This window comes from Loxodonta africana, chromosome 6 (assembly GCF_030014295.1).
Source record: "Loxodonta africana isolate mLoxAfr1 chromosome 6, mLoxAfr1.hap2, whole genome shotgun sequence".
Classification (NCBI taxonomy): domain Eukaryota; kingdom Metazoa; phylum Chordata; class Mammalia; order Proboscidea; family Elephantidae; genus Loxodonta; species Loxodonta africana.
The window spans coordinates 84879798-84902175 of record NC_087347.1 but is presented as its reverse complement, the minus strand read 5'-3'; the positions used below and the strand labels follow the sequence as shown (position 1 = coordinate 84902175).

General features: G+C 38.1%; 1 protein-coding gene across 2 annotated transcripts in view; it reads right to left on the bottom strand.

The window, feature by feature from the left end:
* IFIH1 (interferon induced with helicase C domain 1) overlaps window positions 1-22378 on the bottom strand; it is a 78327-nt gene that overhangs the window by 53821 nt on the left and 2128 nt on the right. Inside the window, exons 2-3 of one of the 2 annotated variants that reach the window (XM_003405827.4) lie at window positions 7347-7515; window positions 2713-2859 (exon numbers count right to left, since the gene is read on the bottom strand). In XM_003405827.4, the coding sequence (XP_003405875.1) occupies window positions 2713-2859; window positions 7347-7515 (316 nt within the window). The remainder of the gene's footprint in view (window positions 1-2712; window positions 2860-7346; window positions 7516-22378) is intronic. The other variant, XM_023542884.2, reaches the window with a different exon arrangement.

The following is a 22378-nucleotide window of genomic DNA, read 5'->3' as shown; positions in this document are numbered from 1 at the left end:
GATCTTTTCTTCCTTTCCTGTCTTTTCAACGACCTCTTGCTTTCTTCATGTATGATGTCCTTCATGTCATCCCACAATTCGTCTGGTCTTTGGTCACTAATCTTCAATGCGTCAAATCTATTCTTCAGATGGTCTCTAAATTCAGGTGGGATATACTCAAGGTCATATTTTGGCTCTCGTGGACTTGCTCTGATTTTCTTCAGTTTCAGCCTGAACTTGCATATAAGCAATTGATGGTCTGTTCCACAGTCGGCCCCTGGCCTTGTTCTGACTGATGATATTGAGCTTTTCCATCATCTCTTTCCACAGATGTAGTCAGTTGGATTTCTGTGTGTTCCATCTGGTGAGGTCCATGTGTATAGTTGCCGTTTATGTTGGTGAAAGAAGGTATTTGCAATGAAGAAGTCACTGGTCTTGCAAAATTCTATCATTCAATCTCCAGCATTGTTTCTGTCACCAAGGCCATATTTTCCAATTACTGATCCTTCTTCTTTGTTTCCAACTTTCACATTCCAATGGCCAGTAATTATCAATGCATCTTGATTGCATGTTCGATCAATTTCAGACTGCAGCAGCTGATAAAAATCTTCTATTTCTTCATCTTTGGCCCTAGTGGTTGGTGCATAAATTTGAATAATAGTCATGTTAACTGGTCTTCCTTGTAGGCGTATGGATATTGTCCTACCACTGACAGCACTGTACTTCAGGATAGATCTTGAAACGTTCTTTTTGACGATGAATGCAACAAACCAAAAGAATTAGTCGATGTTCACCATTTCAAGAGGTGGCATATGATCAGGAACCGATGGTACTGAAGGAAGAAGTCCAAGTCGCTCTGAAGGCATTGGCAAAAAACAAGGCTCCAGGAATTGACGGAATATCAATTGAGATGTTTCAACAAACAGATACAGTGCTGGAGGTGCTCACTCGTCTATGCCAAGAAATATGGGAGACAGCTTCCTGGACAACTGACTGGAAGAGATCCATATTTATGCCTATTCCCAAGAAAGGTGATCCAACCAAATGTGGAAATTATAGAACAATATCATTAATATCACACACAAGCAAAATTTTGCTGAAGATCATTCAAAAACAGCTGCAGCAGTATATCAACAGGGAACTGCCAGAAATTCAGGCCAGTTTCAGAAGAGGACGTGGAACCAGGGATATCATTGCTGATGTCAGATGGATCCTAGCTGAAAGCAGAGAATACCAGAAGGATGTTTACCTGTGTTTTATTGACTATGCAAAGGCATTCGACTGTGTGGATCATAACAAATTATGGATAACATTGCAAAGAATGGGAATTCCTGAACACTTAATTGTGCTCATGATGAACCTTTACATAGATCAAGAGACAGTTGTTCGGACAGAACAAGGGGATACTGCTTGGTTTAAAGTCAGGAAAGGTGTGCGTCAGGGTTGTATTCTTTCATCATACCTATTCAATCTGTATGCTGAGCAAATAATACGAGAAGCTGGACTATATGAAGAAGAACAGGGCATCAGGATTGGAGAAAGACTCATTAACAACCTGCATTATGCAGATAACACAACCTTGCTTGCTGAAAGTGAAGAGGACCTGAAGCACTTACTGATGAAGATCAAAGACCACAGCCTTCAGTATGGATTACACCTCAACATAAAGAAAACAAAAATCCTCACAACTGGGCTAACAACCAACATCATGATAAATGGAGAAAAGATTGAAGTTGTCAAGGATTTCATTTCACTTGGGTCCACAATCAAGAGCCATGGAAGCAGCAGTCAGGAAATCAAAAGACACATTGCATTGGGTAAATTTCCTGCAAAGGACCTCTTTGAAGTGTTGAAGAGCAAAGATGTCACCTTGAAGACTAAGGTGCACGTGACCCAAGGCATGGTATTTTCAATCTCATCATACGCATCTGAAAGCTGGACAATGAATAAGGAAGACCGAAGAAGAATTGATGCCTTTGAATTGTGGTGTTGGCGAAGAATATTGAATGTACCATGGACTGCCAAAAGAACAAACAAATCTGTCTTGGAGGAAGTACAATCAGAATGCTCCTTAGAAGTAAGGATGGCAAGACTGTGTCTTACATACTTTGGACATGTTGTCAGGAGGGATCAGTCCCTTGAGAAGGACATCATGCTTGGCACAGTACAGGGTCAGCGGAAAAAAGGAAGACCCTCAATGAGACGGGATGACACAGTGGCTGCAACAATGAGCTCAAGCATAGCAACAATTATGAGGGTGGCTCAGGACTGGGCAGTGTTTCGTTCTGTTGTGCACAGGGTCGCTATGAGTCGGAACTGACTCAACGGAACCTAACAACAACAACAACAATGTGGTACTGGAGCCCTGGTGACGCAGTGCTTAAAAGCTTGGCTGCTAACCAAAAGGTCGGCAGTTCGAATCCACCGGCCACTCCTTGGAAACCCTGGGAGCAGTTCTTCGCTGTCCTACAGAGTCGCTATGAGTTGGAATTCACTTTACGACAATGGGTTAATGCTGTACTAGTTTTAAACACATTGTAGCCACAAAAGAGAAATTATTTTAATTTACTCACCTCTAAAATATTATTTTAATAAAAATGCTCACGAAACCCCAAAGTCCAAATTGTCTCCCTCTGTTCAACAGCTCATGTCATCATCAGTGCACCAACTGATTTTTCTGGAAATGACAATTCGTGTATGTAAAATGTTCATAATTACATGTGTTTCAAGTACCTGAAACTACAGAAGAATCTGCAAAAGACGATTCTGATGAATTATTCTCCATGTCCCAGTGCTCGTACTCGGAACTTGGCTGATCTGTGGCAGGAAGAAGTGGCTCTTTAGGTTCAGGACCATTTCTCTGTGATAAATTCTCAATCTCTGTGAATAAAAGTGTTAGAAATGTCAACAATAGTAGAATATGAGTCTATATATATGTGTGTATAATACATATATATACACATAGTGAGAGAGAGAGCACATACATATAACTGTTATCGTTACCTTGAAAACAAAATGGGGGTTCCTAATAGAGGTTTACCTGAATAGACTTAAATTCTTTGAAATTGCCTTTGAATTACCTTAATATACTTAAAGCTTTTATACAATATAAATAGCTGTTGTTATTATTTGGGAGAAAGACCTGGTGATCTGCTTCTGTCAAGAGTACAGCCAAGAAAACCCTAAGGGGCAGTTTTACTCTGCCACATGGGGTCGCTATGAGTCGAAAACAACCAGACAGCACCCTAAAAACAACTGTTATCTTGAAATTAAAATGGGGATCCCTAATAGAGATTTACCTGAATATACTTCAATACTTTCACATTTTGAAAAGCTCAGAACATGGTTTTTGATATGACACAGTAATTTTACTTTTAATATTGACATAGTGAATTGTAGTTACTAATCCGCTAGGCACTCCTTGGAAACTCTATGGGGCAGTTCTACACCGTCCTATAGGGTCACTGTGAGTCGAAATCGACTCGAGGGCACTGGGTTTTTCGGTTTTGTAAGGACTGGATTTTACCTTAAAAGACAATCTAGTAACGTGCTGATCATGAGAAAAGTGAGATGCTTTCCTATCTGACAATCACCTGTTAGGGAGCAATTCACTTATTCAGTAACACGGAGTTACGTTTAAGGCTGAATTAAGGGAAATGCCAATTTGGTGGCTTTTTTCTTTAGCTTGTGCTCCTGCCATTTTGTTTCCTCGCTGTGCATTCTACACACGATGTGCATCTGCTTTAATGTCAGCCTAAATTCATGTAGTCTGAATTTCTGGGGATTTCTTTTTTTTTTTAATTCAATGAAATATTCTGTGTTCTTTTTTCCTTCAGTCCATCCCTCCCTTCTGCCCTTTCTTCCTTCAACAAAAATGTGCATGTTTTATTAAGGCCTACGTGGAATTCAAAGAAAAATAAGAGTTTCTCTTCTTCTGAAAGTACAATCTATCAGAGAGGACTGATGCCATAAAGGAAATTTCTTAAAGCATCTTTTGGGATTTAAAAAAAACCCAAAACAAACCCGTTGCCATTGAGACAATTCCAACTCATAGAGACTTTACAGGACAGAGTAGAACTGCCTCACAGGGTTTCCAAGGAGCAGCTGGTGGATTTGAACCGCCAACCTTTTGGTTAGCAGCCAACCTCTTAACCACCATGCCTCCTGGGCTCCATTTGTGATTAAAACCAAAAAAAAAAAAACAAACCTGTTGCCATCAAGTCTTCTGATTCATAGCCACCCTATAGGGCAGAATAGAACTGCCCCACAGAGTTTCCAAGGAGCGCCTGGAGGATTCAAACTGCCAACCTTTTGGTTAGCAGCTGTAGTGCTTAACCACCACGCAACCAGGGTTTCCCCATTTGTGATTAGCCTACCCTAAACAATAAGGGAAAAATGTGTCCAACTGTGTATGGAGTACTTCTTTAAGAAAGCTGCTTTGACCTTGGGCAAGAAGCCAATTTGACGTTGTTGAGAGGTAGATATTAAGTATATTTGGGGTTTATACCTGTAAAAGCCAATTTATTTTGTACTTACCATACAAGCCCTTGCATGTTGTTGTTGTTAGTTCTTGTCGAGCCAATTCTGACTCATGGCAACCCCACGTGCTACAGAGAACAGTTTCATAGAGTTTTCTTGGCTGTAATCTTAATGAAAACAGATTGCCAGGCCTTTTTTTCCACGGGAGACAGTGGGTGGGTTCAAACCGACGACCTTTAGGTTAGCAGTCAAGTGCAAACTGTTTGTACCACCTAGGGACCTTTATATATATTAAGTCATTTAGTCCTCAAAAAGGAGCCCCAGGAGCACAACGGAGAACCCCTAAGGGAGCAGGAGATCAGTGGGATGCAGACCCCAAATTCTCATAAAAAGACCAGACTTAATGGTCTGACTGAGACTGGAGGAAACCCGGCGGTCATGGTCCCCAAACCTTCTGTTGGCATAGGACAGGAACCATCCCCAAAGACAACTCATCAGACATGGAAGGGACTGGACAGTGGGTAGGAGAGAGAGATGCTGATGAAGAGTGAGCTAATTCTATCAGGTGGACACTTGAGACTGTGTTGGCATCTCCTGTCTGGAGGGGAGATGGGAGGGTAGGGAGGGTTAGAAACTAGCAAAATTGTCACGAAAGGAGAGACTGGAAGGGCTGACTCATTAGGGGGAGAGTAAGTGGGAGTATGGAGTAAGGTGTATATAAGTGTATATGTGACAGACTGACTTGATTTGTAAACGTTCACTTAAAGCTCAATAAAAATTATTAAAAAAAAACAGAGACCATAAAATAACAACAACAAAAAAGGAGCCCTGGTGGTTCAAAGGTAAGGTGCCCAGTTGCTGACCTAAAGGTCAGCGTTCAAACCCACCAGCAGCTCCTTGGGAGAAAAGACTTGGTGATCTGCTCCCATAAAGATTACAGCCTCGGAAACCCTATGGGACAGCTCTACCATGCCCTAAAGGGTCACTATGAGTTGAAATCAATTCAACAGCACATACAACAACAACAGTCCTGAAAATAACACTTGTTTTTTGTTTTTACTTGCCATTGAGCTGATTTCAACTCATGGAGATCCCGGGATATAAGTAATATTACCCCCATTTCACAGAAGAGGAAACTGAGGCACAGAGAGGATAAGTACCTGGTCAAAGCAAGGTCACATAACCAGGTAAGTGAAGGATCCAGTATTTGATGACTCAGAGCCTGGATCCTGGGCTTGGACCCTGACAGCTACAATAATCACAGCTAACTCTGTTCTGGCCATCAAAACCTAACAGAAAAATGCCTCCAACTGAGAAGGACTTTTATACAGTCACACTTCACCATGGAAACAGAAGCAAAGGCAGCAGAAACCTTTGCTGGTGGACCAACCATGTAACTACTGCCTGATATTGGAAAGCTAGATGGATCCCCACTGACTGAGTAAGCTCTCCAACTCCTTGAATAACTCCAGAGAGAAGGGAGAGGTGCAAGGCCTCTTAAGCATCAAACTTCATGGGGCTCTCAAATATATGGCATCAGACAGCATTTGTTTTGAGGTAGAAAAAAGGGACTTTGCCCAGCCATCTTGATTATATTTCACTCACTGTGGTTCATTTGCACACAGGTTCATCAATGCTATTTTATAATTCATTAAAGTTTTTAGGTAGCTCATAGAGAAAATATTTGACTCTATCTCTGTGTTGCTTTCTCTTTATATATGTGTGTGCACATATATACACACCAAAAAAATAAAAAAAAACACTGCCACTCAGTAGATTCTGATTCATGACAACCCCATGTATTATACAGTAGAACTGCTTCATAGTTTTCTTGGCTTCAACAGGTCTTTTCTTTCACGGAGACCCTGGGTGGGTTTGAACTGCCAACCTTTTAGGTCAGCGGCAGACTGCAAGCTGCTTGCACCACCCAGGCTCCTTTTATACACATATATGTGTCTATTTCAAACTTCTGGACAAAAATAAAGACTCTTCATAAATGTAACATAAAAAGATATAACAAGCTATTTACACTAATAATTCAGTAACTCTGGTTCATTATTCGGATGGATTTTCTTTTATAGCATTCTTGACTATTGTTTTTATTTTAGAAAGTGTCGTCTGTGGGAGCAGGAATTGGTACGGCTCATTTTATCCTATATCCCCAGCACCTAGAACACTATCTGGCATCTAATACGCACTCAATAAATGTTAGTTGAATGACTGACTGAATGGAATAAGTGAAGTAACCTTCTGATGATTATAACTCATTTAAATCATTTATTACCTATTAACTTTTAACTTGTCTTAACATATGATATTCTCAAAAATGTATGAAAAAAAATAAGACAGCAATTTCATATGAAATTTACTAATCATACATGTAAAAGGGCTATGTTACTATTATTAACTTTTAAGCTCACAATAAATAATTTCAGCGTTGGCAATTATAGATCTTTTATCAAATGTTTAATAAATTCTTTAAAAATTCATATAAATGCTCAGGAGATGCAGCAGAGTTGTAATAGCTACTAAAATATTTTATTTCAATTTATTTGTGCATACTTAATGTTCAAATGTTCAAAATATCTTGATAAAAATTTCAGGCAATCATCTTGTTTTCAAAATAAGATGGAAAGAGTACTGGACTAAGAATCCACACCAATATTCTAGCCCAGCTTGGTGTGTTTTGTGGTCTTTGGAAAGTCAATCTTTTCCCAGGCATCAGTTTCCTCATTGGTAAAGGGGCTGAAATAGATATCTCAAATCCCTCCAGTTTTAAAATTCTGATTCTAAATATTCCACTGCTTGGCATCTTGCCTACCGGCTTCATTAAACTCTCAATCACTAGGCAAAATGTGCAAAATCTTCCTCAGTAAAATTAAAAATACCTGCATTGCTTTCAAAGCTACTGGTGCCTGTTAACTCTAGGACAAGGTTGTTGTTTCCTGTTTGATTCAGAATCGTCAGAAATGTAGAAAACCAGTTGTCTTTCTGCACGATCCTTTTCAGTAGCTCCCTTACACCTGATTCATTTCCATGGTTTTCTGCAGCAGAAATCTGTTTTAAGAGAAAAGCAGAATTAAAGCAGATAAAATATCTTCCGAATAAATTTAAACAGGAGCCACTCTTTAGAAAAATTGAGCAACTAGTTTAAGTATAAATAAAGGCTTAGATTAAAACACTAAAGAAAACAGCAGTGCTACTTGTGGTAATTCTGGATTCTCTGGACAAAGCAGCCTTGTAAACGTATGCCATTTTTCCATTTTTTTAAGCCAATTAGATACTCAAGCCTGACACTTAGAAAATAAATGTTTTACCTTAGCTGTTCTGAATAATGGGTACAAGAGACAAAGTGTCTACAGCCATGTTATGTCGTCTGTACCAATTTATTTCTGTGTATCTAACCACCCCCAAAACAAACTACGCCCCCCCCAAAAAAAGCAGTTGCTGATGAGTTGATTCCAACTCATGGTGACCCCATGTGTTGCAGGGTAGAACTGCACCCCACAGGGTTTTCAAAGCTGTGACCTTGCCCAGCAGACTAATAGGAGAGTGGTTAACCATTTGCGCCACCCAGGGACAGAATTTCTGTATACCTAGGGCTTGCTATTTCCTTTCAACCCATAGAGTCTATAAATGGGAAGCTGAACGTTTCTTATCCAGCTCCTCCTGGTTCACTGTTACCATTATGAAGCAAGTAGTTACTACCACAGATTTATATTCTTGCCTATTTAATATCTGCAGTATTTATTATTGCTATAATAATTTTTCTTTAATTTGTGCTTATTATTATGAGACAAATTTATTTCCATATCTATTCCCTTTTTAAAGTGTAGAGCAGATTTATGCCTACTTCCATTGATTAGAATCTTTAGCCTTTATATAATTTCTCTTTTAGATTAATCTAAATTCCTTTTTAATGTAGATCGTCATTATCACAGCATACCTCCCTAATTCCTAATACAGCAATACAGATCTCATGGGATTCTTCTCATCAGCAGCCTGGATGAGAAATACTGACTTAGATATTTGCAAAACTTCTTATCTATCTGCCTGTCTTCTGTGTATAATTTGAGTTAGCCTAGATTAATTTTTTCCTACAAAATTTATGTATTTTCTATTCCTATAAATATATTCTGTAACCTTTTTTATTTTACTATTGTTCTTGTGTCAAATCGATTCTGACTCATAGCGACCAAATATGACACAGTAGAATTGCCCCATAGCATTTCCTAGACTGTAATCTTTAAGGGAGGGGGATGCCAGGTCTTTTCTCCCACAGAGCAGCTAGCGGGTTCCAACCACGGACCTTTTAGTTAGCAGCGAAATGCTTAATATACCCACCAGGGTTCCTTTTATTAAAAATTTCATTGAGGTAAAATCCACATAAAAGTAACTATTTTAAAGTGAACAATGCTGAGGCATTTAGTACATCATGATGCTGTGCAAACGCCACCTCTGTCTAGTTCCAAAACATCTCCATCACCAAAAGGAAATCCTGTGCCCATTACGCAGCTATTCCCCATTCCCTCTTCTCTCCATATCCTGGCAACCACCAATCTGCTCCCTGTCTCTATGGATTTACTTATTCTGGACATTTCCACATGAATAGAACCACACAATATATGACCTTTTGTGACTGACTGACTAACCTAATGTTTTTGAGCTTCATCCACATTGTTGCATGGATTAGTACTTCATTCATTTTTATGGCTGGATAATATATATCACAATTTATTTATCCATTTATCCACTGATGGACATTTAGGTGGTTTCTGCTTTTTGCCTAGTATGAGCAGTGCTGTTATGTATGTGTGTACTTCTATTTGTTTGAGCACCTGTTTTCAATTCTTTGAGGTATATGCCTAGGAGTAGGATTTCTAGGTCATAACGGTAATTCTGTGTTTAACTTGTTGAGGAACTACCAAACTGTTTTCCATAGCGACTGAACCATTTTACATTCCCACCAACAATTTATGAAGATTCCAATTTCTCCACATTCTTATCAACATTTTTTTGTTTTCGTTTTTTTTTTTTTTTTTTTTGGTTATAGCTTTCTTTTTTTTTAAATTGTACTTTAGATGAAAGTTTACAGAACGAGTTTCTCATTAAACAGTGCATATGTTGTTTTATGATATTGGTTAACAACCCCACGACATATCAACGCTCTCCCTTCTCAAACTTGGGTTCCCTATTACCAGCTTTCCTGTTCCCTCCTGCCTTCTAGTCCTTGCCCCCTGGGTTGGAGTGCCTCTTTAGTCTCTCTTTTTTTTTTTATGGGCCTGCCCAATCTTTGGCTGAAGGGTGAACTTCAGGAGTGACTTCATCACTGAGCTGAAAGGGTGTCCGGGGTCCACACTCTCAAGGTTTCTCCACTCTCTGTCAGGCCAGCAAGTCTGGTCTTTCTTTTTGAGTTAGAATTTTGTTCTGCATTTTTCTCCAACTCTGTCTGGGACCCTCTATTGTGATCCCTGTCAGGGCAGTCAGTGGTGGTAGCCAGGCACCATCTAGTTGTACTGTACTCAGTCTGGTGGAGGCTGTGGTAGATGTCGTCCATTAGTCCTCTGGACTAATCTTTCCCTTGTATCTTTAGTTTTCTTCATTCTTCCTTGCTCCCGAAGGGGTGAGACCAATGGAGTATCCTAGATGGCTGCTCACAGGCTTTTAAGGCCCCAGACACTACTCACCAAAGTAGAATGTAGAATATTTTCTTTATAAACTACGTTATGCCAATTGAGCTCGACATTCCCCTAGACCATGGTCCCCACTGCCCTCAACCCAGCAATTCAATCCCTCAGGGAGTTTGGATGTGTCTATGCAGCTTCCATGACCTCACCTTGTACAAGTAGTGCTGGTTTCCCCAGTATCATGTGCTGTCCTACCCTTCACCAAAGTTACCACTTAACCATTGTGTATTTAGTATTTTTCCATCCCTACCCCTCCCCTCCCTCATAACCATCAAAGACTGTTTCTTTTTGTGTGTAAACCTTTTCATGAGTTTTTACAATAATGGTCTCATACAATATTTGCCCTTTTGTGATTGACTTATTTCACTCAGCATGACGTCCTCCAGATTCATCCATGTTATGAGACGCTTCACAGATTCATCATTGTTCTTTACCACTGTGTAATACTCCATTGTGTGTATGTACCACAGTTTGTTTATCCAGTCATCTGTTGATGGGCATCTATGTTGTTTCCATATGTTTGCTATTGTTGAACAATGCTGCAGTGAACACGGGTGTGCATATGTCTATTCGTGTGATGACTCTTATTTCCCTAGCATATATTCCTAGGAGTGGGATTGCTGGATCATATGGTAGTTTCTTTTCTAGCTTTCTAAGGAAGTGCTGTTATCATCTTCCAAAATGATTGTATTATTTTGCATTCCCACCAGCAGTGCATAAGAGTCCTGATCTCACTTCAGCCTCTCCAACATTTATTTCCTGTTTTTTTGATTCGTGCCAGGGATGCCGGCGTGAGATGGTATCTCACTGTGGTTTTGATTTGCATTTCTCTAATGGCTAGTGATCAAGAGCATTTCTTCAGGAGTCTGTTGGCTGCTTGAATGTCTTCTTTGGCAAAATGTCCATTTCCTTTGTCCATTTTTAAGTTGAATTATTTGTCTTTTTGTTGTAGAGTTATTGGTTTTTCTTGTAGATTTTGGAGATTAGACCTTTGTCTGATTTGTAATAAACAAAAATTTTTTCCCAGTCTGTAGGTTCTATTTTTACTCTTTTGGCAAAGTCTTTTGATGAGCATAAGTGTTTAATTTTTAGAGGATCCCAATTATCTAACTTATCTTCTGAAGTTTGTGTGTTGTTGGTTATGGTTTGTATCTTGTTAATGCCATGTATTAGGGCCTCTAGAGTTGACCCTATTTTTTCTTCTATGAACTTCATAGTTTTTGGCTTTATATTTGGGTTTTTGATCCATTTTGAGTTAGTTTTTGTGTACGGTGTGAGCTCTGGGTCCTGTTTCATTTTTTTGCAGATGGACATACAGTTTTGCCAGGACCATTTGTTAAAAAGACTGTCTTTTCTCCATTTGATGCACTTTGGGCCCTTGTCGAAGATCAGGTGACTATAAGTGGATGGATTTACATCTGGGTTCTCAATTCTGTTCCATTGGTCAATGTACCTGTCGTTGTGCCAGTGCCAGGCTGTTCTGACTTCCACAGCTGTATAGTAGGTTCTGAGGTCAGGCAGTGTGAGTCCTCCTACTTTATTCTTCTTCTTCAATAGTGCTTTACTTATCCAGGGCTTCTTCCCTTTCTACATAAAGTTAAAGATAAGTTTTCCCATCTCTTTAAAGAATGTTGTTGGTATTTGCATCAGGACTGCATTGTATTTGTAAACCACTCTGGGTAGTATTATCATTTTCACAATGTTGAGTCTACCTATCAATTAGCTCGGTATGTTTTTCCATTTATGTAGATCTCTTCGGTTTCTTTTAACGTTTTGTAGTTTTCTTTGTATAGATCCTTTACATCCCTGGTTAGATTTATTCCTAAGTTTTTTTTTTTTTTTTTTAGGGGCTATTATATAAATGGTATTGTTTTCGTGGTTTCCTTTTCATAGTTCTCTTTATTGGTGTATAGGAATCCAACTGATTTTTGTATATTTATCTCGTATCATGGGTTATAGCTATCTCAGTGGTTGCAAAGTAATATCTCATTGTGCTTTTGATTTGTATTTCCTAGTGATCCATACCCTTTAATATCAGGAATGTGTTTTGCATTTTTGAAACAATGTCTGGCAAAATTTAGTGTTAGCTATTACTATGAACAACTGGGAACAATAAGTTTACAAACATTTTACCAGCTGATGCTAAGTACAGAAGAATGCATAGCGTGATCTCTACTCAAAGGACACTTTCATCTTAGTAGCTGATAGTTAATAATGCTGTTCTAAGGGCTCTGTGGAGTCCCTGGGTGATGCAAATGGTTAATGTGCTTGGCTGCTAACAGAAAGGTTGGAGGTTCAAGTCCACCCAGAGTTGCCTTGGGAAAAAGGCCTAGTGATCTACTTCCAAAAACTCAGCCACTGAAAACCATATGGAGCACAGTTGTACTCTGACACACACGGGGTTCTCATGAGTTGGAGTTGACACGACAACAATTTTGTTTTGTTTTAGGAATTTGGCATATATCAACGTATTAAATCCTCCCAGCAATCCCGAAATGGTACCAACATTTACTCATTTTACAGATCAGAAATCTGAGGCAGAGACAGGCTCGTTTACCTCCCTGAGGCCACCAAGCTAGTAAGTGGCAAAGGTAAATTTGATTCTAGGCAACTGGCTTCAGAGCTGCCATACTGCTCTTCTGAGTGATAATTATAACTAATAGTTGTTTCTAAGTTCACGTTCATTTTCTGGCGAGAAGTTGTTAAAATGTCTATTTGAGCTTAATAAATTTGAGGGGATTTCAGTCCATCTCCTCTACAGCTGATTCTTACCCATTTCCTACCTATTTCTCTAACTCATTACTCTCTTAATGGAAATTCCTTGTCTTCTGTGGTGTTTGTAATATCTTTATAATTATCTGCTAATTTAAGAAATAATTGCTAAAGATATTAAATAAGACTAGTTTCAGCACTTTTTTTAACTCATCCATTTTTTTTTTTACTAGTATGTCCTTTAATTCATTTTTAATTCTTCTGATAGAAGCTAATCAAAAAGAGTTTCTCTAAAAGGAATCAAAAAGAGTTTCTCTAAAAGGAATGAATGAACCATTCTAACGAGTACATTTATTAAAATCCAAGTATATCACCCATACCCATTGCCTTCAAGTCGATTCTGACTCATAGAGACCCTACAGGAAAGATCAGAAATGCTTCATACGGTTTCCAAAGAGTGCCTAGTGGATTTGAACTGCCAATCTTTTGGTTAGCAGTCATAGCTCTTAACCACTACACCACCAGGGTTTCCAAGCATATTATATCCGCTAAATTTTCTTCAACTATTAATCTGATAGGTTGATTTTTACAGTGGAATTACATTTGGCAAGCTTGTTTTGTCCTTATGGAGTCCAGGCATTTGAAGTTCATTATACCATTATTTCCTAAATGTATTTTTATTATCTGAATGTGGAAAGACATACAATATTTTGCAATTTTAGCAGCTTTATCAAGATTCTGATTTTTTTTCTTATTTTAAATCTTCCCAGTTTGGGTACTAGAAAGTACATCAATTCCCTTGAAGCTACCATATAATATTTTTACTTAAGCTATTCTCTTAAAACATTGTAAAGACAGTAGATCCCAACATATCCATTTGATTACTAAATTTGATTACTTAAATTCCAGGGAGGTGAGCATTTAGACTTGAGATTCTAACAGGACATATAACAACTGTCACCCTGTACCTCTCCCCAGAGTTTTCTCTGTATATGAAATAAAAATCTTTATGGATACATTAAGTATGTTACAGAAATAAAATAAATATGAATTGCAATGCAATCCAATTTATTCTAAATTCTTTGATCTACTTTTTTCCAACAGAAATCAATGGAGAAACCAGTGATAGCTCCATAAAGCAATTGTGTTGAATTGCCAAAACAACTGTGCAGTTTGAAAATAAAAATGCTTCCTCTCCCTCATAATAAACTTAGACAAGTATTTAAGTACAATCATGATTTTGAATCCAGCAGAGCTCACCTTTCCCATAACAGTAAATCAGCAAATAAAATGTATAAAATTTAAAACAAAGAACAAAGAATTAAATATACATATTTGGTAATATTATCAAGAACTAACTCCCCATAAAAAACTAATATCTTACTAAATGAGTATTTTTGGTCATAGTGACACAGCAATTTCTTATTAATACTTTTTCGCACTAGCAAAATTCTATTCATCCTAATTTATCTGACAATACAATGAGGTAGGGAAAACTGACTTGGATGCTCAACTCCATGTAGGGAGAACTAGTCTGTTTCTAGTGAACTAGTCATGGTGTCTCTGGTTCTCCTATGTAAATGAAACAGACATCGGGGTCTTCCAGAACTGTTGTCATTGTGTGCCTTCAAGTAGATTCTGATTCATAGTGACCCTAAAGGAAAGAGTAGAATTGCCCCATAAGGTTTCCTAGGCTTTAATCTTTACGGAAACAGATCACCAGATCTTTTCTCTTTCTGAGAAGCTGGTGAGTTTGAACCACCAGCCTTTTGGTTAGCAGCCAAGCTCTTAACCATTGCACCACCAGGGCTCCTCAGGTCAGTATGGGAACTCTCCCCTACTGTTTGGGATCATTCTATTTTGATGATCTATAAAATAATTCTTGTATTTATTGATAAGTCTCCAGTATTTAGTATAATACCTTGCATAGGGGAGACATTCTTTAACTATTGAAGGATGAACAGTGATTATCACTACAACATAAGCTCCATGAAAACACAGTCAGTGTTTGCATTATTTACCAGACTTTTCACCCTATGTTCACAATAGCATGGTTTCTGCCACAAAGTTGCCACTCGATAAATACAAATCAAATGAATGAATACATCAATAAATTAAATGAGTTTTTATGGGTACTCATTAGACACAAAACTAACTCTAGGTCATTCTCAGAAGCCCTACTTTAAGGAGGTGCAAGTGGAGGCATAGCTATAATAACAGGCCTAATAAAGAGTGTCTATTGGAAAACAGAAAGAGAAAACAAAAGATTTTTTTTTTTTAGTTCCTGATTACTTAGTTAAATGCTACTTTAAGTTGCCAATTAAAAGTCAATTTGAGGATAAAAGTCAATTTGAAGATCTTATGTCCACTATGTGCTTCTGAATGCCTCCCAAGGTAATTTATCATGTCATGTGATTTCAACTCTTAACCCAGACAACATTTAGGAAGCCCACAATTTAACCAACCAACCAACCAATCAATACTTACTAAGCATTGGCTTTGGCCTAACCCTTGGCTTGGTGCTGGGAGGTCAAAGCTGAAAGACCTGGTTTCTCCTTAAATAAAAAACGCATCCAGGTATGTTAAAAAGCACATCAGGGCGGGCAGAGTGAAGACGGTGGCATAGCCAGATGCTTCCAGCGATCCCTCTTACAACAAAGACCCGAAAAATCAAGTGAAACAATTATATTTATGACAAGCTAGGTGCCCTGAACATCAAAGGCAAAGTCAGAAAATGGACTGAGCAGCAGGGGAAGAGAGTGGAGGAGAGAAGTTGGCCAGACCTGAATCACTGGGATCCCTCAGGCACCATTCCTGGGAGCAGCTGCAGTGGGCTAGTGGTAGCGTGCAGCTGCAATTTTCTCAGGGATGACTTACATGAAGCATTGAAGGAAAAAAAATTGCCAACCAAGAATCATATATCCAGCAAAACTGTCTCTCAAATACGAAGGTGAAATTAGAACTTTTCCAGATAAACAGAAGATTATAAACAGGGACTAAGAAATGTAGTCATAGATCTTTCATTTGGAGAGGAAGACAAGGCAACACAAATAAATAAAAGCTAGGTTTAAACTTAGAAACATAGGGGTAAATATTAAGGTAACTACAAAAGAGATGAACTATCCTACTCATTAAAATAAAATACAAGAAAAAAATAGAGACTCAGCAGAAACAAAATCAACAACGACGAATAGGAGGAAAGGACAATATATAAACTACTCAGCACAAAAAATTAAGTAGGAAAAAGAAACTGTCAACAACGCACAAAAAAAGACATCCAAATGACAGCACTAAACAAAAAAAAACTCATACCTATCCATAATTACGCTTAACGTTAATGGACTAAATGCAGTGATAAAGAGACAGAAAGCAGCAGAATGGATTAAAAAACACGATCCATCTATATGCTGCCTACAAGAGACACACCTTGGACTTGGAGACACAAACAAACCAAAACTCAAAGGATGGAAAAAAAATATATCAAGCAAACAACAATCAAAAAAGAGCATGAGTGGCAATATTAACTTCTGATAAAATAGACTTTAAAGTTAAACCCACCAAAAAGGATGAGGAAGGACACTATATAATGATTAAAGGGACAATATATGAGGACATAACCATATTAAATATTTATGCACCCAATGACAGGGCTACAAGATACATAAACTCTGTCAGCACTGAAAAGTGACATAGACAGCTCCACAATAGTAGTAGGAGGCTTCAACACACCACTTACAGTGAAGGACAGGACATCCAGAAAGAAGCTCAATAAAGACATGGAAGATCTAAATGCTACAATCAACCAACTTGATCTTATAGACATATACAGAACACTCCACCCAACAGCAACCAAGTGTACTTTCTTTTCTAGTGCACGTGGAATATTCTCTAGAATAGACCACATATTAGGTCATAAAGCAAGCCTTAGCACAATCCAAAACATCAAAGTATTAAAAAGCATCTTCTCTGGCCACAAGGCCATAAAAGTAGAAATCAGTAACAGAAAAAGCAGGGAAAAGAAATCAAATACTTGGAAACTGAACAATACCCTGCTCAAAAAAGACTGAGTTATAGAGACATTATGGCTGGAAAAAAGAAATTCATAGAATCCAATGAGAATGAAAACCCTTCTTATTGGAACCACTGGGACACAGTGAAAGCAGTGCTCAAAGGTCAATTTACATCAATAAATGCACACATCCAAAAAGAAGAAAGGGCCAAAATCAAAGAATTATCCCTACAACTTGAACAAATAGAAAGAGAGCAACAAAAGAAACCTTCAGGCACTAGAAGAAAGGAAATAATAAAAATTAGAGCAGAACTAAATGAAACAGAAAACAGAAAAACAACTGAAAGAGTTAACAAGACCAAAAGCTAGTTCTTTGAAAAAATTAACAGAATTGATAAACCATTGACCAAATTGACAAAAGAAGAAACAGGAGAGGAAGCAAATAACCCAAAGAAGAAATGAGATGGGCGATATTACAACAGACCTAACTGAAATTAAAAGAGTCACATCAGATTATACGAAAAATTGTACTCTTAACAAATTTGAAAACCTTGGAGAAATGGATGAATTCCTAGAAACACATTAGGTACCTAAATTAACATGAACAGAGGTAGAACAAACTAAATAGACACATAACAAAAGATTGAAAAGGTAATCAAAAAGCTCCCAACAAAAAAAAAGCCCTGGCCCGGACAGTTTCACTGCAGAGCTCTACCAAATTTTCAGAGAAGAGTTAACACCACTACTACTAAAGGTATTTCAGAACATAGAAAAGGACAGAATACTCCTCAACTCATTCTATGAACCCGGCATATCCCTGATACTAAAAACAGGTAAAGACACCACAAAAAAAGAAAATTACAGACCTATATCCCTCATGAACTTAGATGAAAAAATCCTCAATAAAATCCTAGCCAACAAAATTTAACAAAATATAAAAAAAATAACTCACCATGACCAAGTGGGATTCGTACCAGGTGTGCAGGGATGGTTCAACATTAGAAAAACAATTAATGTAATCCATCAAATAAATAAAACAAAAGACAAGAACCACATGATTTTATCAATCAATGCAGAAAAGGCATTTGACAAAGTTCAACACCCATTCATGATAAGAACTCTCAGCGAAACAGGAATAGAAGGAAAATTCCTCAACATATTTTTTTTGTTTTTATACAAAGCCAACAGACAACATCATCCTAAACGGAGAGTCTAAAAGCATGCCCCTTGAGAATGGGAACCAGACAAGGATGCCCTTTATCACCACTCCTATTCAACATTGTGCTGGAGGTCCTAGCCAGAGCAATTAGGCTAGATAAAGAAATTAAGGGCATCCAGATTGGTAAGGAGGAAGTAAAAGTATCTGTTTGCAAATGACATGATCTTATACACAGAAAACCCTAAAGGATCCTCAAGAAAACTACTGAAACTAGTAGTTCAGCAGAGTATCAGGATACAAGATAAACATACAAAAATCAGTTGCATTCCTCTACACCAACAAAAAAGAACATTGAAGAGGAAATCACCAGATCAATACCATTTACAGTAGCCCCCAAGAAGATAAAATAAAAAATACTTAGGAATAAATCTTACCAGAGACGTAGAAGACCTATACATAGAAAACTACAGGATACTACTGCAAGAAACCGAAAGAGACCTACGTAAGTGGAAAAACATACCTCGCTCATGGATAGGAAGATTTAACATTGTAAAAATATCTATTCTACCAAAAGCAATCTATAGATACAATGCAATTCCAATCCAAACACCCACGACATTTTTTAATGAGATGGAGAAAAAAATCACCAATTTCATACGGAAGGGAAAGAGGCCCCGGATAAGTAAAGCATTACTGAAAAAGAACAAAGTGGGAGGTGTCACTCTACCCGATTTTAGAACCTATTATACCGTCACAGTAGTCCAAACAGCCTGGTACTGGTACAGCAACAGATAATACATGGGCCGATGGAACAGAATTGAGAATCTAGACATAAATCTATCCACATATGAGCAGCTGATATTTGACAAAGGCCCAAAGTCAGTTAAATGGGGAAAAGACAGTCTTTTTAACAAATGGTGCCAGCATAACTGGATATCCACCTGCAAAAAAATGAAACAAGACCCATACCTCACACCATGCACAAAAACTAACTGAAAATGGATCAAAGACCTAAACATAAAATCTAAAACTATAAATATCATAGAAGAAAAAAATAGGGACAATGCTAGGAGCCCTAATACATGGCATACATAGTATACAAAACGTTACTAACATTGCAGAAGAAAAGCCAGATAACTGGGAGCTCCTAAAATTCAAACACCTATGCTCACCCAAAGACTCCACCAAAAGAGTGAAAAGACTACCTACAGACTGGGAAAAAGTTTTTAGCTATGACATTTCCGATCAGCATCTGATCTCTAAAATCTACATGATATTGCAAAAACTCAACTACAAAAAAAACAAATAACCCAATTAAAAAATGGGTAAAGGATAGGAACAGACACTTCACTGAAGAAGACAAAACAGACTAACAGATACATGAGGAAATGCTCGCAATCATTAGCCATTAGAGAAATCCAAATCAAAACTACAATGAGGTTCCATCTCACTCCAACAAGGCTGTCATTAATCCAAAAACACAAAATAATAAATGTTGGAGAGGTTGTGGAGAGGCTGGAACACTTATACACTGCTGATGGGAATGTAAAATGGCACAACCACTTTGGAAATCAATTTGGCGCTTCCTTAAAAAACTAGAAATAGAACTACTATACGATCCAGCAACCCCACTCCTTGGAATATATCCTAGAGAATTAAGAGCCTTTACACGAACAGATATATGCACACCCATGTTCACTGCAGCACTGTTTACAATAGCTAAAAGACGGAAGCAACCAAGGTGCTCATCAACGGAAGAATGAATAAATAAATTATGGTATATTCACACAATAGAATACTATGCATCGATAAAGAACATGACGAATCTGTGAACATCTCATAACATGGAGGAATCTGGAAGGCATTATGCTGAGTGAAATTAGTCAGCTGCAAAAGGACAAATATTGTATAAGACCACTATTATAAGAAGTCAAGAAATAGTTTAAACAGAGAAGAGAATATTCTTTGATGGTTACAAAAGGGGGAAGAGAGGGAAAGGGGTTTTCACTAATTAGATAGTAGATAAGAGCTATTTTAGGTGAAGGGAAAGACAACACACAATACAGGTGAGGTCAGCACAACTGGACTATACCAAAAGCAAAGACGTTTCCTGAAGAAACTTAACGCTTCGAAGGCCAGCGTAGCAGGGGCGAGGGTTTGGGGACCATGGTTTCAGGGGACATCTAAGTCAATTGGCATAATCTATTAAGAAAAAATTCTGCATCCCACTTTGGAGAATGGCGTCTGGGGTCTTAAAAGCTAGCAAGTAGCCATCTAAGTTGCATCAAATTGGTCTCAACCCACCTGGAGCAAAGGAAAATGAAAAACTCCAAAGACAAAAAGTAATTATGAGCCCAAGAGGCAGAAAGGGCTACATAAAGCAGGGACTACATTAGTCTGAGGCCAGAAGAACTAGATGGTGCCAGGCTATAACCGATGATTGCCCTGACAGGGAACACAACAGAGAATCCCCGATGGAGCAGGAGAGCAGTGGGATGTAGACCCCAAATTCTTGTAAAAAGAACAGACTTAATGGTCTGACTGAGACTAGAATGACCCTAGAGGGCATGGTCCCCAGACCTTCTGTTAGCCCAGAGCCAACTCTTCAGACAGGGATTGGACTGGACTACGGGATAGACAATGATACTGGTGAAGAATGAGCTCCTTGGATCAAATAGACACATGAGACTATGTTGGCACTTCCTGTCTGAAGGGGAAATAAGAGGGTAGAGGGGATCAGAAGTTGGCAGAATGGACACAAAAAGAGAGAGTAGAGGGAAGGAGTGTGCTGTCTCATTAGGGGCAGAGAAATTAGGAGTATATAGCAAGGTGTTTATCAATTTTTGTATGAGAGTCCGATATGATTTGTAAACTTTCACTTAAAGCACAACAAAAATTAAAACAAAAAAAAGAAGCAGATCAGAATTTCAAAATGAGAGATTTACCTAAATTCATGAAATTTTAAACTCACAAGGAACCACAACCAGATAAATGATAACAGTAAGTCACTATCATATGATCAAGTTAGGTCATCAAACTAGCTCTTTACTATTTATAAAGCCTTTTCATAAGCACATCTCATCTAAGTTCACTAAAATACTGTGAGTGCAAAGAGAAATTATTATTATGCCCATGTCCTTGGGTAAGAAAACTTAGAATCAGAGAGCTCAAATAACTTGGCCCAAAGTAACTAATGTAGTAAGAAGCAGAGGTAGACCTCAAATCTAGGTTTTCCCATTCTAAATTCCATGCTTTCTCCATTACACTTTAGTCTATAAAACACTCATAAATGATCCTCACATCAATATAGACTCTATCAAATGTAGCTCTTCTTTCCAACTGTCAGCCATAGCTCATTACTGGAATTGATAATACATGTAAAAGGATATGAAACAAAAAATTATTCTAGAATCACTTGGAGATACTATTCCTCCTTAAACAAACAAACCTGTTGCCATCCAGTCAACTGTGACTCTTAGTGACCCTATAAATACATAAATCCTTTGTCTTTCAGAGTTTCCTTTAAAATGTGAAGCTGAGCGAAGAGCACAGGTTGCTTTGGCCTTAACTGCTACCAATACACAAAAGTCCCTTCACTCCATATCTTCTTTGTGTCAAATCTCTTGCATTACTGCTAGCTGGCTCCAAGCTTGCCAGAATCAAGATCTTGGATAAAAATCTAGCTGGCGGAAATTCAACCCAGGCAAGACAAAAGTGATGCTGACAGGCAGAAGTATTTAGAGTAAATAAGGATAAGTGCTGTTTTCCTGGCAATTGGGCCATCATTCCCACCAAATATAAACAGCTTTGTGGTGTTACTGGACTCTGTTGCTTCTGGACTTCTTAACAGCTACCGTGGCTGGAAATGCCATCTCCCAACTCCAGCTGGCTTGAAGGCTGCATACTTTCTTCCAAATTAAGATTCTGCCACACTGATGTACACATTTGTCATATCCAGCTGGACTACTATAATGCGTTCTAGCTGGTTCTCAATACACAAATTACATAAACGTTACAGACAACAGTGTAAAGCAATTTACTTGTTGAGAAAACCGGTCATCAAAATTAGATGCAGGCTTCAGTCTTTGGACAGGCCCTCATGGTGGTCAAAGAGCCATTAGCTTTGGTCATAAAGACCACGTCACATCATAGACTGTAGCCTATCAATCCAATGCCCAGCACTTCGTGATGATGATACAAACAATTGCTGAATTAAAAAAAAAAAAAAAAAACAGGGAGAGAAGGAAAATGTCTAAATGATAGTATGGTATAAACAAAACCTTTGACATTTGTCATGTGTTTAAAAGCCTACATGCCTTTCAAAACAAGACTTTTGACTTACAACCCTGAATA